Genomic DNA, 22,887 nt, shown 5'->3' with positions numbered 1-22,887 from the left:
TGTTATGAGAGCCCATGTTGCTCTGATAGTGGCCTTCAGCTCTTCTGAATTGTTGGGTCTGGCGTATTGCATCTTCCTCTTCACAATACCCCATAGATTTTCTATGGGGTTAAGGTCAGGCGAGTTTGCTGGCCAATCAAGAACAGGGATACCATGGTCCTTAAACCAGGTACTGGTAGTTTTGGAACTTTGTGCAGGTGCCAGGTCCTGTTGGAAAATGAAATCTGCATCTCCATAAAGTTCGTCAGCAGCAGGAAGCATGAAGTGCTCTAAAACTTCCTGGTAGACGGCTGCGTTAACCTTGGACCTCAGAAAACGCAATGGACCAACACCAGCAGATGACATGGCACCCCAAACCATCACTGACTGTGGAAACTTTACACTGGACCTCAAGCAACGTGGATTCTGTGCCTCTCCTCTCTTCCTCCAGACTCTGGGACCTTGATTTCCAAAGGAAATGCAAAATTTACTTTCATCGGAGAACATAACTTTGGACCACACAGCAGCAGTCCAGTCGAGACGCTTCTGACGCTGTCGCTTGTTCAAGAGTGGCTTGACACAAGGAATGCGGCAGCGAAAACCCATGTCTTGCATACGTCTGTGCGTGGTGGTTCTTGAAGCACTGACTCCAGCTGCAGTCCACTCTTTGTGAATCTCCCCCACAGTTTTGAATGGGTTTTGTTTCACAATCCTCTCCAGGGTCCTTCCCTTTGCCTCTCTATTAATGTGCTTGGACACAGATCTCTGTGAACAGCCAGCCTCTTTAGCAATGACCTTTTGTGTCTTGCCCTCCTTGTGCAATGTGTCAATGGTCATCTTTTGGACAACTATCAAGTCAACAGTCTTCCCCATGATTGTGTAGCCTACAGAACTAGACAGAGACCATTTAAAGGCTTTTGCAGGTGTTTTGAGTGAATCAGCGGATTAGAGTGTGGCACCAGGTGTCTTCAATATTGAACCTTTTCACAATATTCTAATTTTCTGAGATACTGAATTTGGGACTTTCATTAGATGTCAGTTATAATCATCAAAATTAAAAGAAATAAACATTTGAAATACATCAGTCTGTGTTTAATGAATGAATCTAATATTCATTCATATTTTGAATGGAATTACTGAAATAAATCAACTTTGTCATGATATTCTAATTTTTATGACCGGCACCTGTATAGTGTCTTTCTTGTAACTGTTTTTTAAAACAGTATAACTCATCTAGTTCTTAAAGCATGGTAGACTATCCATTTTTACAACATAACTAGTTAGTTTTCCCATATCATGCTCCCCACTATGTGCAATTCCTCCTGACTACCCTTTTAAAATTCACATCATCCTATCACTCATCTTGTGTTAGTGCAATGTCACTGATAACTTGTAGACTCAGGGGCAAGTTACCACAACATACTTTAAAAATTTGTCTCAGACCTATGAAACACTGTCAAGTGTAGCAAAACAATTATATTTTAACTACTGTAGACTTAAAACATCCTAAACCAAGAATTTATTTTATTATATGTCTATACAACTTGGGGTAAATGTAATAATGAGTTAGAGGAGTACAAAAGCAGCAACTTATTTTTGTATAGCCAAAAATCACACAAGGAATGTGTCAATGGGCTTTAATAGGCCCTGTTTTTGACAGCCCTCTAGCCTTGAATCCCTAAGGTTGGGAGTATATGCTGATTGCAGTGTGTTGCTGCACCCACCACACAACAAACCACTCAGATTGGGATCCAAAAGCAGCCATGCAATGAGTGACACCTCAGCACCACAATGGAACAGTGTGTTGTTTTTTTTTAGAGTGACTGGTGTAAGAAGACAAGAAAAAAAAAAAACTCCAAAAAAAAAAGGAAGGAAATCTTGGGAACACAATTCAGAAAGAAGCCTCCTTCCAGGTAGATTGGATGTGCAATGGGTGTTAAAAAAGGGGGTACATTCAATAAACAGAAGAGAACACATGTAATCCTCTTCACAGAGCTAGATGGCCAATCTATCATTCTTGCCTCAGAAATACAATAGTACAACCTACTTTGTTCTTGCACAGCACTCCCCACCAAGGCAAAATGCAAGAATTGATTATACCACTCACTAAAGGAAACAGACTTGTTAAAATACATGAAAAATAAACAAATAAAAAACAAAAATATCTGTCTAATAGCCAATTGCAGAACAATGGCCAAATTGTAGAAAAGGAGTCAGACATAGTCAGAGTCCTGGAAACCTCAGGCAACAAGCCACCTCTCCCCTATTGGCCATTCCTTGGAGTACAAGGTTTTAAAATTACACAACAAAGCTGAAATGGTGTACGTGAACAACCACCAGCTCTGAATGCAAATTCAATAACAAATTGCAATGTAGACTACTAGCAGGTAAAGGATTTGGTATTTAATACATGAAGTGTGTGAACACTGTACTTTATATTAGATAACAAACCATCTTCCAGAACCTGCTTACCACACTTGATTGGTGCTTCAAACTGGCTTATTATTGTCTAAAAATAAAACTGATCAATGACATCTGAAAAGGTTAACAGAGGAACTGTTTTGCACTCACTCTTTTGAGGTGGTGGTTAAAATATTTTTAAAGGCTCCAACACAACATCCATCTTTAACACTTACAAGCTGTCTCTTCTGAACTGGATAGAAATTCTGATGCTTGCAAGGGTCTTTGTTTTGTATTTAATAACTATAATAATGTAGATCTGTGTGTCTTCTTGCGCTTCAGATATTTTATTTAAACTCATGCTTCCTGCCTGGAAAAGGTAAACTTCCATTACTTCTCTAACATAGGACATGGACCTTGATAAGAAGACAACATGGAAGTTGCCTTTAAATAGCCAGAAGTAAAAAAAAAAAAAACAGCAGAAAAACACAATCAATATAGAAAGCCAAACACATTTCATGACTACTGTTTTCACTAGCAGTCTATCATAATATTCATAAATTATATTTTAGCTTTTGAATAGAGTTTTGTATATTTATGGAAATAAGTGAATAGTTTGATTTTTGTTTTTATTTGAAATATGTAAATGATTTTTTTAACTCCATGAAAACCAATTTCTTTTGTGCTTTTTGTTGTGGTCCATCGTTCTCTTGTGGAGGCTTTTTAAGCTTTCTGCACTTTGACACATGCCCATATATTTTCTTCTTCAATAAAAAAGGTTTGTCCTGCTTTAATCCCATTTAGAAGTTTTTCTTCTCATATAATGAACTCCTTCGCTGTCAATGGCCTCATACAAGTCCTTTTGATTGTCTGCAGTGGCATGAAGATAACCAAGATACCCCACACACAGTGAGATTGTTAGGAGTCCAAAGGCCATAACTGGTTTGTTCTAAAATAAGGGGAAAAAAAAACAAAAAAAAAACATACTGCAAACTTTGTGACATCGTAATTTTATAACGTACAAGAAAAAAATTAAAACCCTTTTATTAATTGTATTAAAACCCTTGTATTAATTAAGTATAATTTGGCTAAGGATGTAATGTCTGTAAAAGTATTTTTTGTGCAATAACGCACAGAAAATTGTATACATTAACTTTTACAATAAAAAAACAAACTCAAGAAATAGTGAGCTCAAAGCATAATACATTGAAACTAACACTGCTGTCTTTGTGTACAGCATAATACTGCATGTTACTTGTAGTCTGACAACCCACAATTAGAAAATTAAATACTGTATATATTTTTTTTTAATTTCTCCTGTAAAGTTGAAATATTACAGACATATGACACTACACACACATTCAAATCCACTTAATAGGTGCACGGGTTTAGCTAATTCCAGCAGCGCTAGGCACAAAGCTGGAAGCAACTCTGGAGAGGCCCACACCTACACACATTCAAAGGAGACCAGTTTAGAATCACCAAATATCCTAACATGCATGCCTTCAGTTAAATCCAGCATGTAACGTCAATACTATATGATAAATTTCTTTTATTAAAATATGGAAAAAGGATAGCTAGAATGCAAAAGATGAATTGCTTCTTAATAAACCCCACTGAGTCCACCAAATTATCTTAATGAGCAATTTCACTGCAGGGACACTAACTGGCTTAATGAAGAGCTCTGGATTGACTGCACGAAACAGAGTGGTTGTCTGAACGCCTCTCAGCCCTGGGGTTTTGAAGCCTTTCTCTCTCTGCGATTCTGCCTTCATCCCACTAGGCTCCTTGGGTTCAGATGACATATCAAGGCTGCACTGCTGAACTTCCAGGTCCTGTATAGAAGGAAAGCAAACAACTCAGAAAAGAAACCTCTGTAGAGATAGTTGCTTGAATAACAAATCTTTGGTCTGCTTCATTAATAGGAACTGTACTGTATATTCTAAGTGCTTTGTGTTATTCAGTTATATGAAGCAAATAAGTACCAGGATTAGTATTTATGTTTTAATTCTTTGTGTCTTACATTACACAGTAACTACTACAAATGTTTAAAATAGAACATGATAAGTGTGTCAGGTATATTTCTACTTGTGAATGATATACAGCTCTAATAGGTGTAAATCTATCAAATATGATGTAAAACTTTAGCACAACTTGACATACTTTTGCACTGATTAATACTGATCTTTAAATTAAGTATTTGCTTAATTCAGATTTCTCTTAATCTGCAGTGCTATGACTTTGATTAATCTAAAAAGAATTCACTTTTCAAATTTACAAAACACTGCCCTGAATGACAACATATATTAATAAGGTGCTAACAGAATAAAATAGCTGATCGTAGTAAACTGGCCACTTGATCCTGACAAAGGGTTCAGCAAAACAGTCAACTACCCCTTTCAGACTTATAATGTAAGTTCAAGCTGCCTTAATTATTTCTGATGCTGATCAATGGATGGATTAAATACAAGTATGAAAACACCTCATGATATGGAATAAATACAGCTATACCCAAAGTCCATGAAAACAACACAATCACACATACCTATAGTGGCCAAGAAAAAAAACAAAAAAAACAAACATTAGACTATAAAAAGTATCGACCACCTTAGAAGTTTTCACATTTCAGTGAATCACAGAGACATTAATTAGACTTTTTTGACATAGATCAAAAGGACTTGGTAATATCAAAGTGAAAACATCTCTACATAGCAGTCTAAACAAATTACAACTATAAAACACAAAATAACTGATCCTAGAAGTATACACCCATTTAATAGGACACCTCTACATCATCTCTGGTACAGCCAACTGGTTTTAGATGTCACATTAATTAAATGGAGAACACCAGTCTGTAGTCCATTGGTTTTAGTATAAATGCTCTTGTATCTTGAAAGTGCAATTTGTGGTGAGTCAGTATTGTGGCCTAACGTACATTATGAAGACAAAATAACAACCTATGCAACTCCGTGAAAAGGTGATTGAAAAGCAAAATTCATTGGATGAATACAAGTAAATTTCCAAGTCACCGAGTATCACTTGAAGTCCAGTTAAATCAGTCATTAAGGAAAGGAAAGAGTATGGTACAGCTATAAATCTGCCTACATCAGGTCATCCATGATGAGTGACTGTGTAAAAAGAGGACTAATGACAGAGGTCACCAACAGACCTATGACAACAGTGAAAAAGTTAAAAGCTACAGTGGTTTAAATTGAACAGACAGTGCATATGTGTGCAAAACAGAACTGCTGCTTAGGACTATAGCTTCGGGAAAGTGGCAAAGAGAAAGCAGAACTACTGCTTAGGACTATAGCTTCGGGGAAAGTGGCAAAGAGAAAGCCTCTGTTTAACAAAATTAATATAACATCTCAACTGCAGTTTGCCAGTATGCTCATGGGGGACTCTGAAGTCAGCAGAAAGAAACGTCTGTGATCTGATGAGACCAAAATTGAGAATTTTGTCCATTAGATAAATACCATGTTTGGCAAAAGCCAAGTACTGCATATTATCAAAAACACACAGTGAAGCATGGTGATGGCAGCATCATACTGTGGAGATGCTTTCCTTATAGCAGGCCCAGGAATACTTGTGAGAGTAATGGTTATAATAAATGCACCAAAGAAAAGGAAAATCCTGGAAGAAAACCCAGCATCACAATGACAACAAGCATAAAGCCAAAGCTACATACAGTGGTGTGAAAAACTATTTGCCTCCTTCCTGATTTCTTATTCTTTTGCTTGTTTGTCACACAAAATGTTTCTGATCATCAAACACATTTAACCATTAGTCAAATATAACACAAGTAAACACAAAATGCAGTTTTTAAATGATGGTTTTATTATTTAGGGAGAAAAAAATTCCAAACCTACATGGCCCTGTGTGAAAAAGTAATTGCCCCCAAACCTAATAACTGGTTCAGCCACCCTTAGCAGCAATAACTGCAATCAAGCGTTTGCGATAACTTGCAATGAGTCTTTTACAGCGCTCTGGAGGAATTTTGGCCAACTCATCTTTGCAGAATTGTTGTAATTCAGCTTTATTTGAGGGTTTTCTAGCATGAACCGCCTTTTTAAGGTCATGCCATAGCATCTCAATTGGATTCAGGTCAGGACTTTGACTAGGCCACTCCAAAGTCTTCATTTTGTTTTTCTTCAGCCATTCAGAGGTGGATTTGCTGGTGTGTTTTCGGTCATTGTCCTGTTGCAGCACCCAAGATCGCTTCAGCTTGAGTTGACGAACAGATGGCCGGACATTCTCCTTCAGGATTTTTTGGTAGACAGTAGAATTCATGGTTCCATCTATCACAGCAAGCCTTCCAGGTCCTGAAGCAGCAAAACAACCCTAGACCATCACACTACCACCACCATATTTTACTGTTGGTATGATGTTCTTTTTCTGAAATGCTGTGTTCCTTTTACGCCAGATGTAATGGGACATTTGCCTTCCAAAAAGTTCAACTTTTGTCTCATCAGTCCACAAGGTATTTTCCCAAAAGTCTTGGCAATCATTGAGATGTCTCTTAGCAAAATTGAGACGAGCCCTAATGTTCTTTTTGCTTAACAGTGGTTTGCGTCTTGGAAATCTGCCATGCAGGCCGTTTTTGCCCAGTCTCTTTCTTATGGTGGAGTCGTGAACACTGACCTTAATTGAGGCAAGTGAGGCCTGCAGTTTTTTAGACGTTGTCCTGGGGTCTTTTGTGACCTCTCGGATGAGTCGCCTCTGCGCTCTTGGGGTAATTTTGGTCGGCCGGCCACTCCTGGGAAGGTTCACCACTGTTCCATGTTTTTGCCATTTGTGGATAATGGCTCTCACTGTGGTTCGCTAAAGTCCCAAAGCTTTAGAAATGGCTTTATAACCTTTACCAGACTGATAGATCTCAATTACTTCTGTTCTCATTTGTTCCTGAATTTCTTTGGATCTTGGCATGATATCTAGCTTTTGAGGTGCTTTTGGTCTACTTCTCGGTGTCAGGCAGCTCCTATTTAAGTGATTTCTTGATTGAAACAGGTGTGGCAGTAATCAGGCCTGGGGGTGGCTACGGAAATTGAACTCAGGTGTGATACACCACAGTTAGGTTATTTTTTAACAAGGGGCAATTACTTTTTCACACAGGGCCAAGTAGGTTTGGATTTTTTTTCTCCCTAAATAATAAAAACATCATTTAAAAACTGCATTTTGTGTTTACTTGTGTTATATTTGACTAATGGTTAAATGTGTTTGATGATCAGAAACATTTTGTGTGACAAACATGCAAAAGAATAAGAAATCAGGAAGGGGGCAAATAGTTTTTCACACCACTGTATGAATGAGTTAAAAACAGCAATGTTAATATCCTATAGTGGCCAAGTCAAGAGTCCAGATCTCAGTCCAATAGAGATTTTGAGGCAGGACTTGAAAGTTTGTTCACTTTTAATCTCCATGCAACCTGACACAGATTGAGCAAAGAATTATTTAGGAAAAGTGCACTGACCAGATGTGCAAAGATGACAGAGTTCTGTGCATACAGACTCAAGGTTTAAAGATGCATCTATTAAGTACTGACTTGAAGGTTACGAATACTTATGAAATGAATTCTTTTGTGTTTATATTCTTTAATTCATTTAGACCACTTTGCAGAGTTGTGTTCATTTTGACATTAAAAAGTTTTCTGTTATCAGTGTCAAAAAAGCTAATTTAAATCCACTGTGATTTAACATTTTAAAACAACAAACGTACAGTGAATACATTTTATAGGCACTGTATTTGGAATAAAGATAGATGTCCCATCATAATCTATCACCCAAAAATGCAGCTAAACAAAATGTACAAGTATTACAATCAACTTTCTCCCAATTTCAAAATGCCACTTATGATTTACCTGTAGACTAAAACTGAATTGTTTTAATTGGGCTTTTCAAACCAATAGACCTATTTTGGTTAATTACTCAAATAGGTTAACCAGTTAGTCTAAGGCTACCTTTGGTTTTATGTTCAGAATTAAAATAGGCCGCTCAATTTTTAAGTCAGGCACAAAAAACTAGAGTTAAAATGGCATCTCTCTTTATGAAAAAGTACTGTAGTTATTTTTTCTGTTTAGGCTTAAGCATACATAGTTTTTTTGAAGAAGACGTTTTGTTGAAATCTTTAGATGTTTTCATTTGAACGTTTTAAACATTTCCAATATACAATATATTTGTATTTGAATTTGTAGTTCAAATCTGAATAAATTGTTGATAAGATCCTGTTACAACTCAACAGTGGGAAAAATGAATTTAGAAAAACTGATCATCAAAGAGCACTTTTTAAAAGAAATTAATGGAATGAGCTTTTCCAGCAGCACCGTTTTGTTTAATTAGTTTGATTTTTTAAAATTATTGATTACATATATCTAAACTACTTCAGGAGCCCGCAGAACAAATCTTTTACTGTATAAATACTGCAACCTTACAGATGATTTTGGTGTAAAAAGGAAACTGTAAATTTACTCAAAACGTGTGTTTTAGATTAATTAGCTCAACTAAATTGGTCTGTCCGTGTAACTTAGAGCATACGTGAGTGTTTATGTTTCATTCTGTTGTCCGACGACCTTTCGTCCGATCCGACTGGAGTGAGTACATACGAGTCGGACAGGACTGAGCCTTAACCGGATTTATCAATTTAAAGACGGAGAAAGAAAGAACGAAATTTACGCCTTGCTCAAGACCCTTCCAACCCCGATTAAAACACCTGAAAAGTATCACCTTGAGACTGGACACTTGTAACGCAGTAGCCGGCATCTTTGATTACTTTAGTAACCTAGTAGTAATTGTAAAAGCTATGGAAATGTTGCCTTAACCCACAGATGAAATAGTTAAACGTTTACACATTAGCTTTAACGGATGCTGGTTTTGTAAAAATACATAAATCCTTTACATGCCAGTGTTAAGGTAATTTATTCCAAGGCATTTCACTTTATTTTCACAGATGGTACATCTCTGCATTGGGTAGCTGCGAGTAAATCAGCCTGTGCAAGAAGTCTTTGTAAAGTAAAATCTTGTACTGTAGAATCAAATATCGCTTACTTCAGGCCTGACACATAACTGTGTATCAAAAAAGCTTAAATATTATGTTAACGGTCACATTCTGACTTTGTACAAAAAAGACACTATCGAGCAAGTCAAATTAAGGCCAGACATAAAACTGTGCAAAAATAAAAATCTCACCTTTCACAGATACGGTAGACCGGACGACAGCTTGCTATAGTAGCTGCCGTAAACTGACGGCAATGTTTGTGCCGTGAATTCGACAGCCAGCGTGTAGTGCGCTGCACTGCCACCTACTGGTTAAGTAATGCCACAGGCGATTTATGCAACCTTATAACCAAACAGAATTTTTCGGAAATCAAAATCGTCTGGACTAAAACTTTATACAGTATCTACTCAATGTGTTTGTTTTTTCTGTTACCCAATATATTTTACCGGACTAGAATAGTGTTTGAAAAAAAATATATTTCTGAGAATTACCTTTCTTTATTAAAAATATCAGAGGATGCTGTGAGCCAAAACAATGGACTTAAATTACAATGCATGACCACCTTTTATGAACTGTCACAACAATGTAAATCTATACACACTATCAGTCAAAAGTTTGAACAAACCAAGAAATTTTCACATTTCTGATAGAGATTGATACCTTTGTTTACCAAGGTACAATTAAATTAATTTTTAAAAGTCAAGGCAACACTAGTGTTTCTAAATGTGATTACTGCTTGCAATAACTGATTTTTAATTTATTATTAATATATGACTGCAAAGTTCCATTTTAAGCAGCCATCCCTTCAGTTTCATGAAGGTCAAGTCCTTTATCTAACCCTTAACTAGTCACCTATAAATGCTAATTGATTATTAGAGAAACCTTTGTAATAGCTTTAGCACCACTGATAATGGTTATTCTGTCTACCTGAGGTTGAAAGATAGTGGCATTCCTAAAGTTCAGAAAAGGCCAAAATTAGAAAGAATTCCAAACAAACATGCAAGTCTATTATTTTTGGCTATGTAGTTTGTATTTGTAACAAGCACATGTCTAAATTAACAATAGTTCAACACAAATTATACATGTTTAGCTTCGAATATGGTAAATAAATGATATTTTAACATTCAAATTATTAAACTACTTTGGTAGTGAAATATGAATGGTGTGCTTTCAGGTATGTTTGGGACATAGTTAACTGATTTGAAAGCAGGAGTATTTTACATTTTTTAGTTTCTTTATCAGATTCAGTTATCACATTTTTGCGTGTTAAATATTTTTATAATAGACATTAAAAAATTAAAATAACAGTGATTATATACTGCAATTATATGTGTTTGTTGACTATATTAAATGCATTGTTTTTCAACAGTACCTTAGAATGGCATGTAATTAAAACATAGTCTAGATATGCTTATGGTGGCTCAGTAGCTTTCATTGACCACAGATTTCAATTTAACTGATGTAAGATGGTATTGATTGATGTAATACTGTTAGCCATTGGGTTATGGAGTGTCTATGACTAATTGTAGTTCAGATTTCTTAAACATAACATTTTTGAAAAAAGTACCCAATGAAGAGTTAAAATGTCTTGAAGTTTCAAGGTAGTACTGTTGGCTGCTTTGGTCTACAGTATATGGCACTTCTGGAGTTTTGTCAGAGAAATACAGGATCATTATAATGCATGGATAATGCAGCTATGAGGTTATTTTTATTGGATTAAAATAATGAATACATATTTGTTCACTCTATGTTTACAGAGCTACAGTTCAATAATTATTTTCGTGTTTTTTTTAACTAATTTACCTCAAGCAGCAGTAGAAATGGGCTGGAGGACCAGCAGTTTTCAACTAACTTGTACTATATTGGGGTCTTGGTAAGCTTTCAGGGGTGGAGGCCAGATGAGTAAGGAAGGAAAATATGCAAAATCTAAAATTGAATATTGTCTGCCTTAAGGTAAATTTAAAAAGGTAAACTAATTTAAGTTGTTTCAATTGTTTTAATATTGATGAGTGCACAAACTCACCAATGCTTTTCAATAACAGACTTAAGAATTTAAAATATCTGAACAGCATGCTCTATTTGAGATATTTTAAGTTTCCCATTCGATTTCCTAGAAGAATAAGTGTGTCAGATTTCAAGAAAAACAGTATACTGGCAACTGAATTGCTTCCTGCAGACAGGGACATAAATGGCCAGACAGACTGACAGACATAATGATGACAGTAGGTATACTTATTCCTTTATTTGCAAACGTAACAAATGACGCAACAAACATTAAATGAAGCCACCACTACACTCAAGTGAAAAAAACACCCTTGAACCTATTCAGCAGTTCTATCCTTAAACCAGTAGATGGCAATAAACCGACCTAACAAAACTATAACATTTGGAAAACTCTGTGCTCTGTGGCAGATAAATAGTAAAATCTAAGTCACCATTTTTTTATTTGGGAATAATTAATTCATTTACTGTATATTTTTGGGCAGTACAGTGGCTAGAATTGCTGAATGACCCTAAACTAGATTTATTTCTTTAATGATTGGTCTCTTTTTTATTTATGTAATTTAGTTTTTAAATATTATTTATATTAATTGTTCACTTATACTTGTCTATTCAGTATGCATGATGTTTGCATTTCATTGTTTTACTTTTTATAACTGAGTATAGTTTGAATATAGTTAAGTCCATTATACCTTTACTATTTGTTTCTTTTCCACTTTGCCATTTCATGAACTCTAGAGAAAAAATACATAGTTTAAATGACTTTTTCTCCCAGATTGAGTAGTGCATTACAAATACAAGTGAAGGGAGTGCTTGAAGTGGACCAGTACTCACTGATATGCATTACCAGCACCGTTTCCAATTTCTACCTAGAGGACCGGCAATGTTACTCAACCAGAACACTGAACCAGTAGCACACACATTTTTATGCTATTTTTCTAATCGAATAAGCAGTGTACCACCAGTAATCAGGTTCTTCTCCGAGCACTGAGTAAAGGTTTGAAAAGGCAATTGGATATTTCATTTACTTTCTTTTTCTTACAATTGTTAACATGTTCATTACTTCAGCTATGAATAAAGCACTAGCAACATAGCAATACATAATCTCTTCGTGGATGTCAATAAACTATATATATATATATATATATATATTGTGAGATGTGGCCGGCTTTTCATCCCGCCCAATACCCCCTGGCCGCCAGATGGAGCCCACCCTGCAGTATGAAGGTCCCCCGAAGACCAGCAGGGAATCATGGATGCTGTAGTTTTTATCCTCAACCCTGCTGGATACCTCAGGGGCTGCAAGAGGGTGCTGCAGGGAGGACCGAGGAACTCATTTGTGCCCTATGACCTGGAAGTTCATCATAGGAAGAGCGAAGGGCTTCCGGGGTGAAGAAAAGAACTTTTACCTGACCTGGAAGTGATTGAGGATCACATGGACTGGAGATTGAGAACACTTCTGGGTCAGGGAATATAAAAGGACTGTGGGAGCTCCCAGACGGCGAGCTGAGCTGGGTGGAAGGGTGGTAACGCGTCTGGGAGCTGGAGGATTGTTTATTGATTGTATTGGTGGGATTTATGAGTATAGTGGTGGAGAGTGTGTTTTGTACACTGTGGCGAATTAATAAAGTCAACTTGAGGACTTTTACCTGGTGTCTGGAGTCATGGACAGGGGTTCAAGGGAGCGAGAGCGCCCCCTATCAACCACAATATATATATATATATATATATATATATATATATATATATATATATATATATACACACACACACACTAAGTGAACTAGGTGAAGACGTTTTATTTTTCAGTTGTAAAGGTCTTTAAAAATGGATAACATTCTGCATAAAAACATTCCGCTGCAAAAACGTAAAACAGTAACAATAATTATTAGATCTGGGAAAGTTAATGCGTTAATTTTTACAATTAATGTGGCCTGTTTAAAGTGTTAAAAATATTGTCGCACCCACGGCCGGCAATGAGGCAAATGCCTTAGGCAGTGCTTGGGTCAGGGTAATTTTTTTTTTTTTTTTTACATTACTAAACAATAATACAAATAAGTTTTAATTGTACATCCAGTGTCGTATTTATATACTACCTTTAAAAATTTTATGAAATAAAAATTTCATTTAAAGATTTAATATTTCGTATTATGCGGTCCACAATGATCCGCGTATGTCAATACGTAGCACTGGTGTTCATTTTCTTGATTTACACATCCCCACATACGTAGGTGCAGGGGAATGGAAGAAAAGGGTGTGTGGAGAGGGTTTATTGCAGCCTGGTGCAATGCTGGGGAAAGTTGCGAAGGTAAAAATTACGCTCTCTTTTTTTATTTCACATTTCTGTAAGAAGATCGAATCAAAGTCATATCACCGAAGTGGTAAATAAGTCATCTTTGAGTGTCACTAGAGCCAAAATAAGTCTCTGGTATTCCTTTATTTAATTCTCCAGTCTGCCAGTCAGCTTTCAGTGCTGACTGCACTAATATAATGACAAAATTCTATGAAATAGAAGTGTAATGATTATACCTGCCCATGTTAAAGTTTGCAGTATCTTCGCTAATTTATACAAAGAACGCAACATAACCTACAAGTAATGCACAGGTGTAGGCAGGGCCGTGTTTCCCAACCGTTTTTCTCTCCTGGCACACTTTCTGCAACCCTAAAAGTCCCAAGACACACCACAGTTTCATCAAAAACAAAAGCATTAAATCTATGCATGTGCTAAGCTGTCTGAAAAACGGCGATCACCGAGATGCCTTTATTTCGGCTTTTCCAGGTAGACCCGTCCTCCTTGGACAGGTATACCACCAGAAGAGAATATCTCTTACAGGACAGGACCCAGGGGCACTATATTGCTATTTCCACGGTGCACCAGTTGTGTATAGTATAATTATCAAGTCGTTGATGGTGATGAGCAATTGAGCGTAGTATTTGTTTTAACTTGTGCCCGTTTAAGAGATGCTTATTCTTTAAATTAAATCAGCCTTCAGCAGTGCCTTCAAAGTCAACAGTTCATTTAGATCATGTAATTTTTACTTTGACATGCTTGTATCTCATATGCTATGCCAATTTGGTAATTAATACATTGGCTATGTTTTCTTGTTGCCTTCTTTTCAGCTTGCCTTTTTGGAAGGTATTCAAATTCAGGCTGTACTTGCTCAAGTAATATTTTGTTAAAAGTTCAGGTTTAAGGTCATTGGTCAAATGTAAACTATGCCATTATTTTTTTTTAATTCCTTTGTGTTGATTCTACATTAAATTTGTGATTCAGTTTGTATACTTCATAATTTATGTATTCATTTTATAATAACATCTTTTAATGTTAGATGTTATTAACCACAATTAATTACATATACATATACTGTATACAGTATATGCAATTAATTAGTTTATTTTGTTTAATCAATTCCCATCCCTAATAATTATATAACTGTTTCACATATACTGTAACATAAACATTTTGGATCTGCTATCTAATTGGTGAGTTTTTTTCAAAAGATTTTCACAAAGTGACAGAGGATACTTTTAAAAAAATATCAGAGTGGGATCAGAAATGCACAAGTCAAACACTAAAGCTGAAGGAAAGGTAGTTAAAGGAAGGAAAGCTAAAGCTCCTGATAAAAAAAAAAAGATCTAAGATGATTTTTTTTCTTTTTCTCTCTTTCTCTCTATCCCTCTTCATTTCTTAACCTTTACCCAAAGCAATCTACAAAGGAGGTCAACCTAATTGAGTAACACCAGTCTAGAGGACTGTATGGGAACAAATGTTACAACATAAAGTGTACAAACTTGATACTCACAAGTGAAGAGTTAAGAAGAAAATTCAAGCTAGAAACAATTGCTAGGTTGCAAAAACCTAATAGTTAATATCAACTAGACAGAAATTAACCAAAGAAGAATTCTCTTACAAGGTAATTTCTATATTTCCTCAAAGTTTTGATGAAACCTAACCACATAGTTTCAATTTAAATATCTGGCCAAGACGACATCACACGTCATGCAGTGTGTGGGACCAGGGTAAAGGTGTAATGAGAACCAAAACTACACCAAAACCAGAGAACAGAAACCCAATATCCTAATCTAACATTAAAAAGTATTCAGGAGCAAACTGTCAACAAACTAACTTGCTTTGCTCTGAATCAAATTCAGAGAAACAGGAAGTGTCATTGCCAACCTTTATACATTTGATCTGTGATATTATGCCTCATGACCTTCTTATAATAAGATAGAAATGCACAACCAAATGCTCAAAAAATGGTAGCAGCCTTGAGACCAAGATGGCATTACAGAAGGCCTCTAAGATATTGTTGACTTAGCAAAGTCAAAACAAAAAAATAGGTAGCAGATTAAGAATCTGAGCCTTGAAAAATCCCCAAATGAATCACAAACTAGAGATGAAAGATAGAATTAACAAGACAAAAAAAATAAAAATGAAACCGATCAAAACAATATAATAAAGTAGCAAAATAAAATTCAAAACCACCCCCATTGGGTGTTATCTGCTTGTAAATACATTTGCCTGTTGCACCTGAACACCTTGATAAAACAATCACTTTGGTCTTTGTGAAGGGAGTAACGGAATCTCCATGGTAATAGCCATTGTCCTACATAACATTGATCTCCATGCCAAAGCATTTTTATGGTTTGTGATTACTTTAAGTGACATCTTCCCCATAAACATTATAGAAAATAGTTTTCTAGACATCTGGAACCTCTCAGATTTAATTTAGTTAACATCAAGGAACTCAGGAATCTGGTTATGAGGTGGAAAATACAAGGTAAACAGACACCTTTAGATTTGTTTTCAGTTTTTTGCTGCTATGGTGCAGTATACGTCTTATAACATCTTTCTCCCTCCAACAGAATTACATTCTCCCAATAAGAAAACTCCTACCTCCTACCACAAAGAAACACTACCCGTATATCAATAAAGTTCCCTCGTCCTGCTGACAAAACTCCATGTTCCCTACTATTGGCTACTATTACCTCTGATCTCTAGTGAAAAACCTCTACATCTCACACAAAACATAAAACATGAAACATTTAACTGAAAGCACTGAAATAGGGCATGGTAGTCATCTCACATTTTACAGTGAAAGCAGGTAAATAACATTTTACTCTGAGACAGCCATTAAAATAAAATTTAAAAAAATGTCAGTCTTTACTTTGTGATACACACTTTCATTTTGCAAGTTGCTTTAGAGAGCCAACCAATCTCCTGTACGCTTTCTCTTTGAAAAGATCCAGTGCAGTATCATTACACATTGTAGGATCTTAGTTAAATTACCTTCTATTTATGGATACAAATTAAAAATGATTTAATGTGTTAAATAATGACATTTATATGCTCTGTAGTTAAAGTATCATTAATTTATTATTTTTATCTTGTTTAAAATGGAAATATCCTTTAAAGTAGTATTGAGCATATTGTGAGTTTTAGTGCAATGGCACATTTATCTTCCATTTTGTTTCATTTATAAAAACTACTGGAAGTAGGAGAGAAATGTAGTTCTGATGAATTTGGAGATTTGTATGCAATTAATATATATATATGAATTTAAGGTTTATTTGTGTTTAGACATACATCCACAAATACACTTATGCACTGTATATATACCGTATGTATGTGTATGTATATATAAATATATAATCGATATGTACTGTATAAATATATATACAAACTACTGTATACATATATATGTATATAGTTGGTAGCTATTAGATATCTTTTTAAAATATGATTGCTAGGAATGCGATGAATAAGCATGCACATAATTAAATTCATAAACCTTTTGTTTTAGTGTTATCTTTTTTGATGGACAAATGTGATTTTTTTTTGTTTATCTAATTGCTCCCTATGTTTCTTAGATGATCATTGTTATGGTGCAATTGTAAATTTAATTTTATTATTTTGACACAATAATTGATTTGGTATGTTGTACCTATGTTGTAGACTGTGTAATAAAGAGACAAAATACTCATAAAGTTTTGGGGTTTTCCGGCCTCGTATACTGCAAACAATGAACCAAAGTAGATTGATGCAGAAGTAATTCATCTAACATAGACTGCTTGAATGGTTGAATGGGGGGACATTTATGGTGAGGGACCTAGAATGAAGAGAGATGAATGCTGGGAAGGAACCGAGGTGGCTTCTGGGATTGATGATGTCATCAGGAATTGACAGAGGGAAGGTGGAAGTGGTGATGCGTGGTCAGGTAAACATGGCAGGTTCATGGCGGTGGCGCGTCTTTCTTTCTGCAGAATAAAAGAGAGAGAGGTTAGTACCCCACCAATCCCTTCTGGCATGCGCTTTCACGCTACAGTTCAGGTCCTTACGTGGCCCACTAATCGCACGTGCATGATATGAACCGAGAGGTCATGAACCCGGGAGAGGGCATTGGCGTTGGCTTGACAATAAGCAATGGTAAACTTGTAAGGCTGCAGGTCCAAAAACCACCTGGTGACTCGGGGGTTTGACTCCTTATGAAGTGCCATCCACTGGAAGGTGGCATGGTCCGTCACTAGAGTGAACTTGCGACCCAACAGATAGTACCTCAGATGAATCACCGCCCACTTAATATCCAAGGCCTCCCTCTCCACAGCCGCATACCTGGTCTCCCGGTCCAACAGTTTCCGGCTTAGGTAGAATATGGGATGTTCGACACCATCGATGCTCTGGCTCAGCACGGCGCCTAGGCCTGTGTCCGAAGTCAGGGGTTTTTAGTATAGGTGCTGATATCAGGGCCTTCTTTATGTCACCAAATGCCTGTTCCGTCTTGTTATCCCATACCACATATAAAGGAGCCCATTTCTTTGTGAGATTAGTCAAGGGCGCTGCCCTTTCGGAGAAACAGGGCACGAACCGGCGGTAATACCCCGCTAACCTCAAGAAGGCTTGCACCTGTCTCTTGGTAATCGGACGGGGCCATTCCAAGATGTCTTTTATTTTGGAACATTGTGGTTTTACTTGTCCTCGCCCCACTAGGTAGCCCAAATATTTGGCCTCCTTTAAGCCAAAGAAACACTTGTGGGGATTAATGCGGAGACCGGCTTTCGCTAGCGTAGAGAGAACAACAAACACCTGCAATATATGTTCGTCCCAGGTGCCGGAATAAATGACAACGTCATCCAGGTAGGCGGCACAATAGGACTGATGGGGCCTGAGCTCTATCTACCAGACGTTGGAAGGTTGCAGGTGCACCGTGCAGTCCAAATGGGAGAACCTTATATTGCCAATGTCCACTAGGGGTACTAAAGGCAGTTTCTTCTTTCGCAGATGCTGCTAAGGGAATTTGCCAGTACCCTTTGGTCATATCAAGAGTAGTCAAATAACGGGCCATACCCAGTCGCTCAATAAGGTCATCGACCCGAGGCATTGGGTAAGCATCGAATTTGGAGGCCTGGTTAAGATGTCTAAAGTCATTGAAGAATCTCCATGAGCCATCTGGTTTGGAAACGAGGACGATAGGGCTGGACCATGGACTGTGACTTTCCTCAATGATGTCCAGGTCCAACATCTGTTGGATTTCCAGTTCTACCTCGCGTTTGGCTTCCGGGAGGCGATAGGGTCGTTCCCTGACTACCACCCCGGGCTCGGTAATGATATCATGTTCAATCAGCAAAGTGCGGCCAGGTGATTCGCTAACTACTTCAGGGACGGCTACTATGGTCTGCTCTAATTCCTGTCGTTGTTGGTTTGTCAGCTCTGGACCGAAGTTAAGAGCCGACTGGCCTGTGAAAAGGGAGAGGGCCATCCCAGAGTTCGGAGCTTCGTCCGTAATTCTCCATGGCTTTAATAAGTTCACATGGTAGACCCTCTCACTCAGTCAACGATTCGGTTGTTTCACCAAATAATCGACGAGCCCTTTTCTTTCCTTGATCTCATAAGAGCCCTGCCAATGAGCTAACAATTTGGAATGTGAGGTGGGAACAAGCACCATTACCCGATCTCTAGGGTGAAACTCCCTGAGGACCGAATTCCAGTTATAACATCGCGGTTGCGCTTTTTAAGCACGTATCATATGGTCTTTTAAAACAGGTCAAATTTTGCTTAGTCTATCGCGCAGTTGCGCAGCATATTCTAATACATTAGTAGAAGGGGGAATTTCGTCTTCCCATCCTTCTTTTACTATGTCCAATAGTCCCCGGGGCTGGCGTCCATACAGGAGCTCAAAAGGGGAAAAACCTGTGGAGGCTTGAGGTACCTCTTGGTAGGCAAAAAGCACGAGAGGCAAAAGCTGGTCCCAGTTCCTACTGTCTGTGCTGACTGCTTTGCGCAGCATCTGTTTAAGCGTCTGATTAAACCGTTCTACCAACCCATCAGTTTGCGGGTGATAGACAGACGTTTTCAGATGCTTAATACGGAGTAACTTGGCCACCTCCCTGAACGTATCTGAAGTAAAGGGAGTATCTTGATCCGTAAGGACTTCTTTAGGTATTCCCACTCTGGAAAAAAGAAGACTAATTCCCGTGCAATACTTTTTGTATTAGCGGAGCGCAATGGAACCGCCTCTGGGTATCGTGTCACGTAATCCACCATGACTAATATATATTTATGGCCACGGGTCGAAGGGCTCCAGGGGTCCAACAAGATCGATACCGATCCTTTCAAAGGGAATATCGATTAGGGGAATTGGAACAAGAGGAGCGCAGCCCCTCCTTGGAATCTGACGTATCTGACACTCCAGGCAGGACTGACAGAAACGTCTGACCTCCTCATTTATTCCAGACCAATAAAAACGGAGTATAATTCTCTCCAACGATTTTTCGGCCCCGAGATGGGCGTCTAGGAGGTGGGCATGAGCTAGTTCTCAAACCTCCCGCCGGAAGGTCTTCGGTACTAGCAACAACTTCCGAACCTCACCCTCATGATTTGCGACTCGATACAACAGATCATTGTCCAATACAAAGTAGGGCTCCGGTGGCAGGGAACTAGTAGCCATTTGGCCGTTAACAGACACAACAGCATTCCGGGCGAACTTTAGGGAGTCATCATTCCACTGCTCCCATTTAAACGAGGTGGGTGTAGATCTAAACTGGTGATCCATACTGTCTAAAGGATCAATATGTCTTGAAAAGGTGTTAATTTCACCGCTCAGGCCCTCACCTGGAGCTATTTCCGGGTTAGGGTCCATCGCTTGAGTATTTTCCTCCCTCCCGCCTACATCATCAATGTGCGCCGGTATACATGGCGTGGGGCCGTGGGGAGGGTTCCCTGCCCCTCCATAATAACACCCAACTTGGACACAGGAGTGGTTTTTATTCTACCGCGGTTAATCTGAGACCAGCTGTGTCCTAAAATTACTGGGAAGGGAGGTTCAGGTAACACAGCTACAGACAGCCAAGTCAAGTTTCTCTCCCAGGAAATGTAACAATGAGCGGACTTATATGATCTGGTCTATCCATGCACACATGTAACTTTCGTATATTGGCATAGCCATTGTTGCAGTAGAATAAAACGGCAAGCTACAATGGTAATGTTCCTGCCAGTGTCAAATAAAGCCACAACCGTATGTACGTTCACCAATACCACTCCCAAATTCGGAATCGCCAGAGGATTAGACAGAGCACAATACCTCTCACTGGTGGCCCAACTGCAGTCCATCGGTTCTACATTCCCCATGTTTAGAGGACAGGCTGGCAGAAGATGTCCGACCTCACCACACTTGAAACAGCACGGCGCGGTCGGCTTTTCTCTGTGCTTTGTTGGAGCTTCCACAGCGTGGCGGGAGGGCTCGGGGGTAACAGCAAGCCCCTGTCAAGCTCTATGAGCTGGCCTTTCCGACCCCCTGGTTCGGTGCACCACGAATTGACGCTCCAGGACCTTTAAGAGGCCCTTCATATCCTTGTAAGGGTGTCGTCGGACCTGCTGGGTGAGATAATTAGGCATAGAATTGACTAAGCCTTCAAATGCCACCTGTTCAACCACTCGGTGTGCCTGGGGTCCTTCTGGCCTTAGCCAGCGGCCCATCTTGCCCCAAAAATCAAATGCTTGCGCTCAGGCAGGGCGATCAGGGTCGAACTGCCAATTCCTCCACTCACTCGCCTGCTGGTCTGATGTAATGCCATAGCAGCTGAATATCTCAGCTTTTAGGAGATCATAATTCATGGCTTCCTCCTCGGGGAGATCGCAATAAGCCCGCTGCGCGGCCCCCTTCAGGTACGGCGCTACTATGGACGCCCACTCCGTCCGCTGCCACTGATTCCAGGTGGCGGTACGATCGAAAATCCCCAGATACGATTCTATATTGTCTGCCTTAGTGAGTGGAATGACAGGAGGAGGTGGAGGTTGAGGTGGCTCGGGTCTTACCGCTTTTGCTGAGGCTTTGGTTTCTTCCAACTCACGTTTCGTCGCGACTTGTTCATGCTGCAGAGCTTGGATCTGGGCTGCCATCCCTGACAACACGGTGTTGAGGTCCTGTCCTTCAGACATTTTTCGGACATTTTAGAATCCTGCTGGCTACGCCACTGTAATAAAGAGACAAAATACTCATAAAGGTTTGGGGCTTTCCGGCCCCATATACTGCAAACAATAAGCCAAAGTAGATTCATACAGAAATAATTCATCTAACATAGACTGCTTGAATGGTTGAATGGGGGGACATTTATGGTGAGGGACTGGAAATGAACAGAGATGATGCTGGGAAGGAACCGAGGTGGCTTCTAGGATTGATGATGTCATCAGGAATCGACAGAGGGAAGGCAGAAATGGTGATGCGTGGTCAGGTACACATGGCAGGTTCATGGCAGTGGCGTGTCTTTGTTTCTGAAGAATAAAAGAGAGAGAGTTTAGTACCCTGCCAATCCTTTCTGGCATGCGCTTTCACGCTACAGTTCAGGTCCTTACGCGGCTCCCTAATCGCACGTGTGTGACAACTGCTATATAATCAGTCTGCAGAATTATGATTAATACTTTTCAATTCTTGGCAATGATTTCATTAGATTATCTTCTGTTAAAAAAAAACCCAAAACAAACAAAAGTACTGTAGATCAGACGTCCAACAAGGTGATTCATTTGCACTATTAATAGAAACAGGCAGCACACATATTGAAGTTTTGTATGGTGAAAGACTGAAACTGAAACCTTTACTTTCTGTTTTCATTGTGAAATGGATTTCCAGTAATTTAAGCAAATTACAATAAGTACAAAAAAGCACTGGAACAGGTATTGTAGGAAATGGAATATCCCCTTTTGTGGTTTTACTTTTAGGTTACAGTATATAATTTTACTTTTTTAGCATTTCTGCCTCTATTAGTTTTAATTTTAACATGCAAACCATAATAAGTTTTCAGTCAAACATACTTTTAATTGTTTTTATTTGTAGTACCAAGTGCCAAGAGCTCATTATTGTGTGCCTGCCCTAAGATAAACCTGGCTGGTATTCTCAACTTACTTTTCTGATACCTGTTCCTTCAAAAGGGCAATGGTAAGTAGTAGAATATCAGTGCCCCTGCCAATGGTTGGGCAATGCACTAAGCAGTCTCCACTACCTGCAGAAGCAAGTGTTATAACTT

At 38.4% G+C, this 22,887-nt stretch overlaps 1 protein-coding gene across 1 annotated transcript; it reads right to left on the bottom strand.

Moving 5' to 3' along the window:
- Nucleotides 1–2,367: 2,367 nt before the first annotated feature.
- Nucleotides 2,368–9,661, bottom strand: smim8 (small integral membrane protein 8). The gene is made up of 3 exons (XM_039748087.1): nt 9,561–9,661; nt 4,047–4,214; nt 2,368–3,328 (listed from the first exon to the last, which is right to left on the bottom strand). The coding sequence occupies exons 2-3, from the start codon at nt 4,182–4,184 to the stop codon at nt 3,170–3,172; spliced, it is 297 nt and encodes a 98-aa protein (XP_039604021.1). The 5' UTR covers nt 4,185–4,214; nt 9,561–9,661; the 3' UTR covers nt 2,368–3,169.
- Nucleotides 9,662–22,887: the final 13,226 nt, after the last annotated feature.

Source organism: Polypterus senegalus, chromosome 3 (assembly GCF_016835505.1).
Source record: "Polypterus senegalus isolate Bchr_013 chromosome 3, ASM1683550v1, whole genome shotgun sequence".
Taxonomy (NCBI): Eukaryota; Metazoa; Chordata; class Cladistia; order Polypteriformes; family Polypteridae; genus Polypterus; species Polypterus senegalus.
This window is presented reverse-complemented; position numbering and strand designations above follow the sequence as displayed.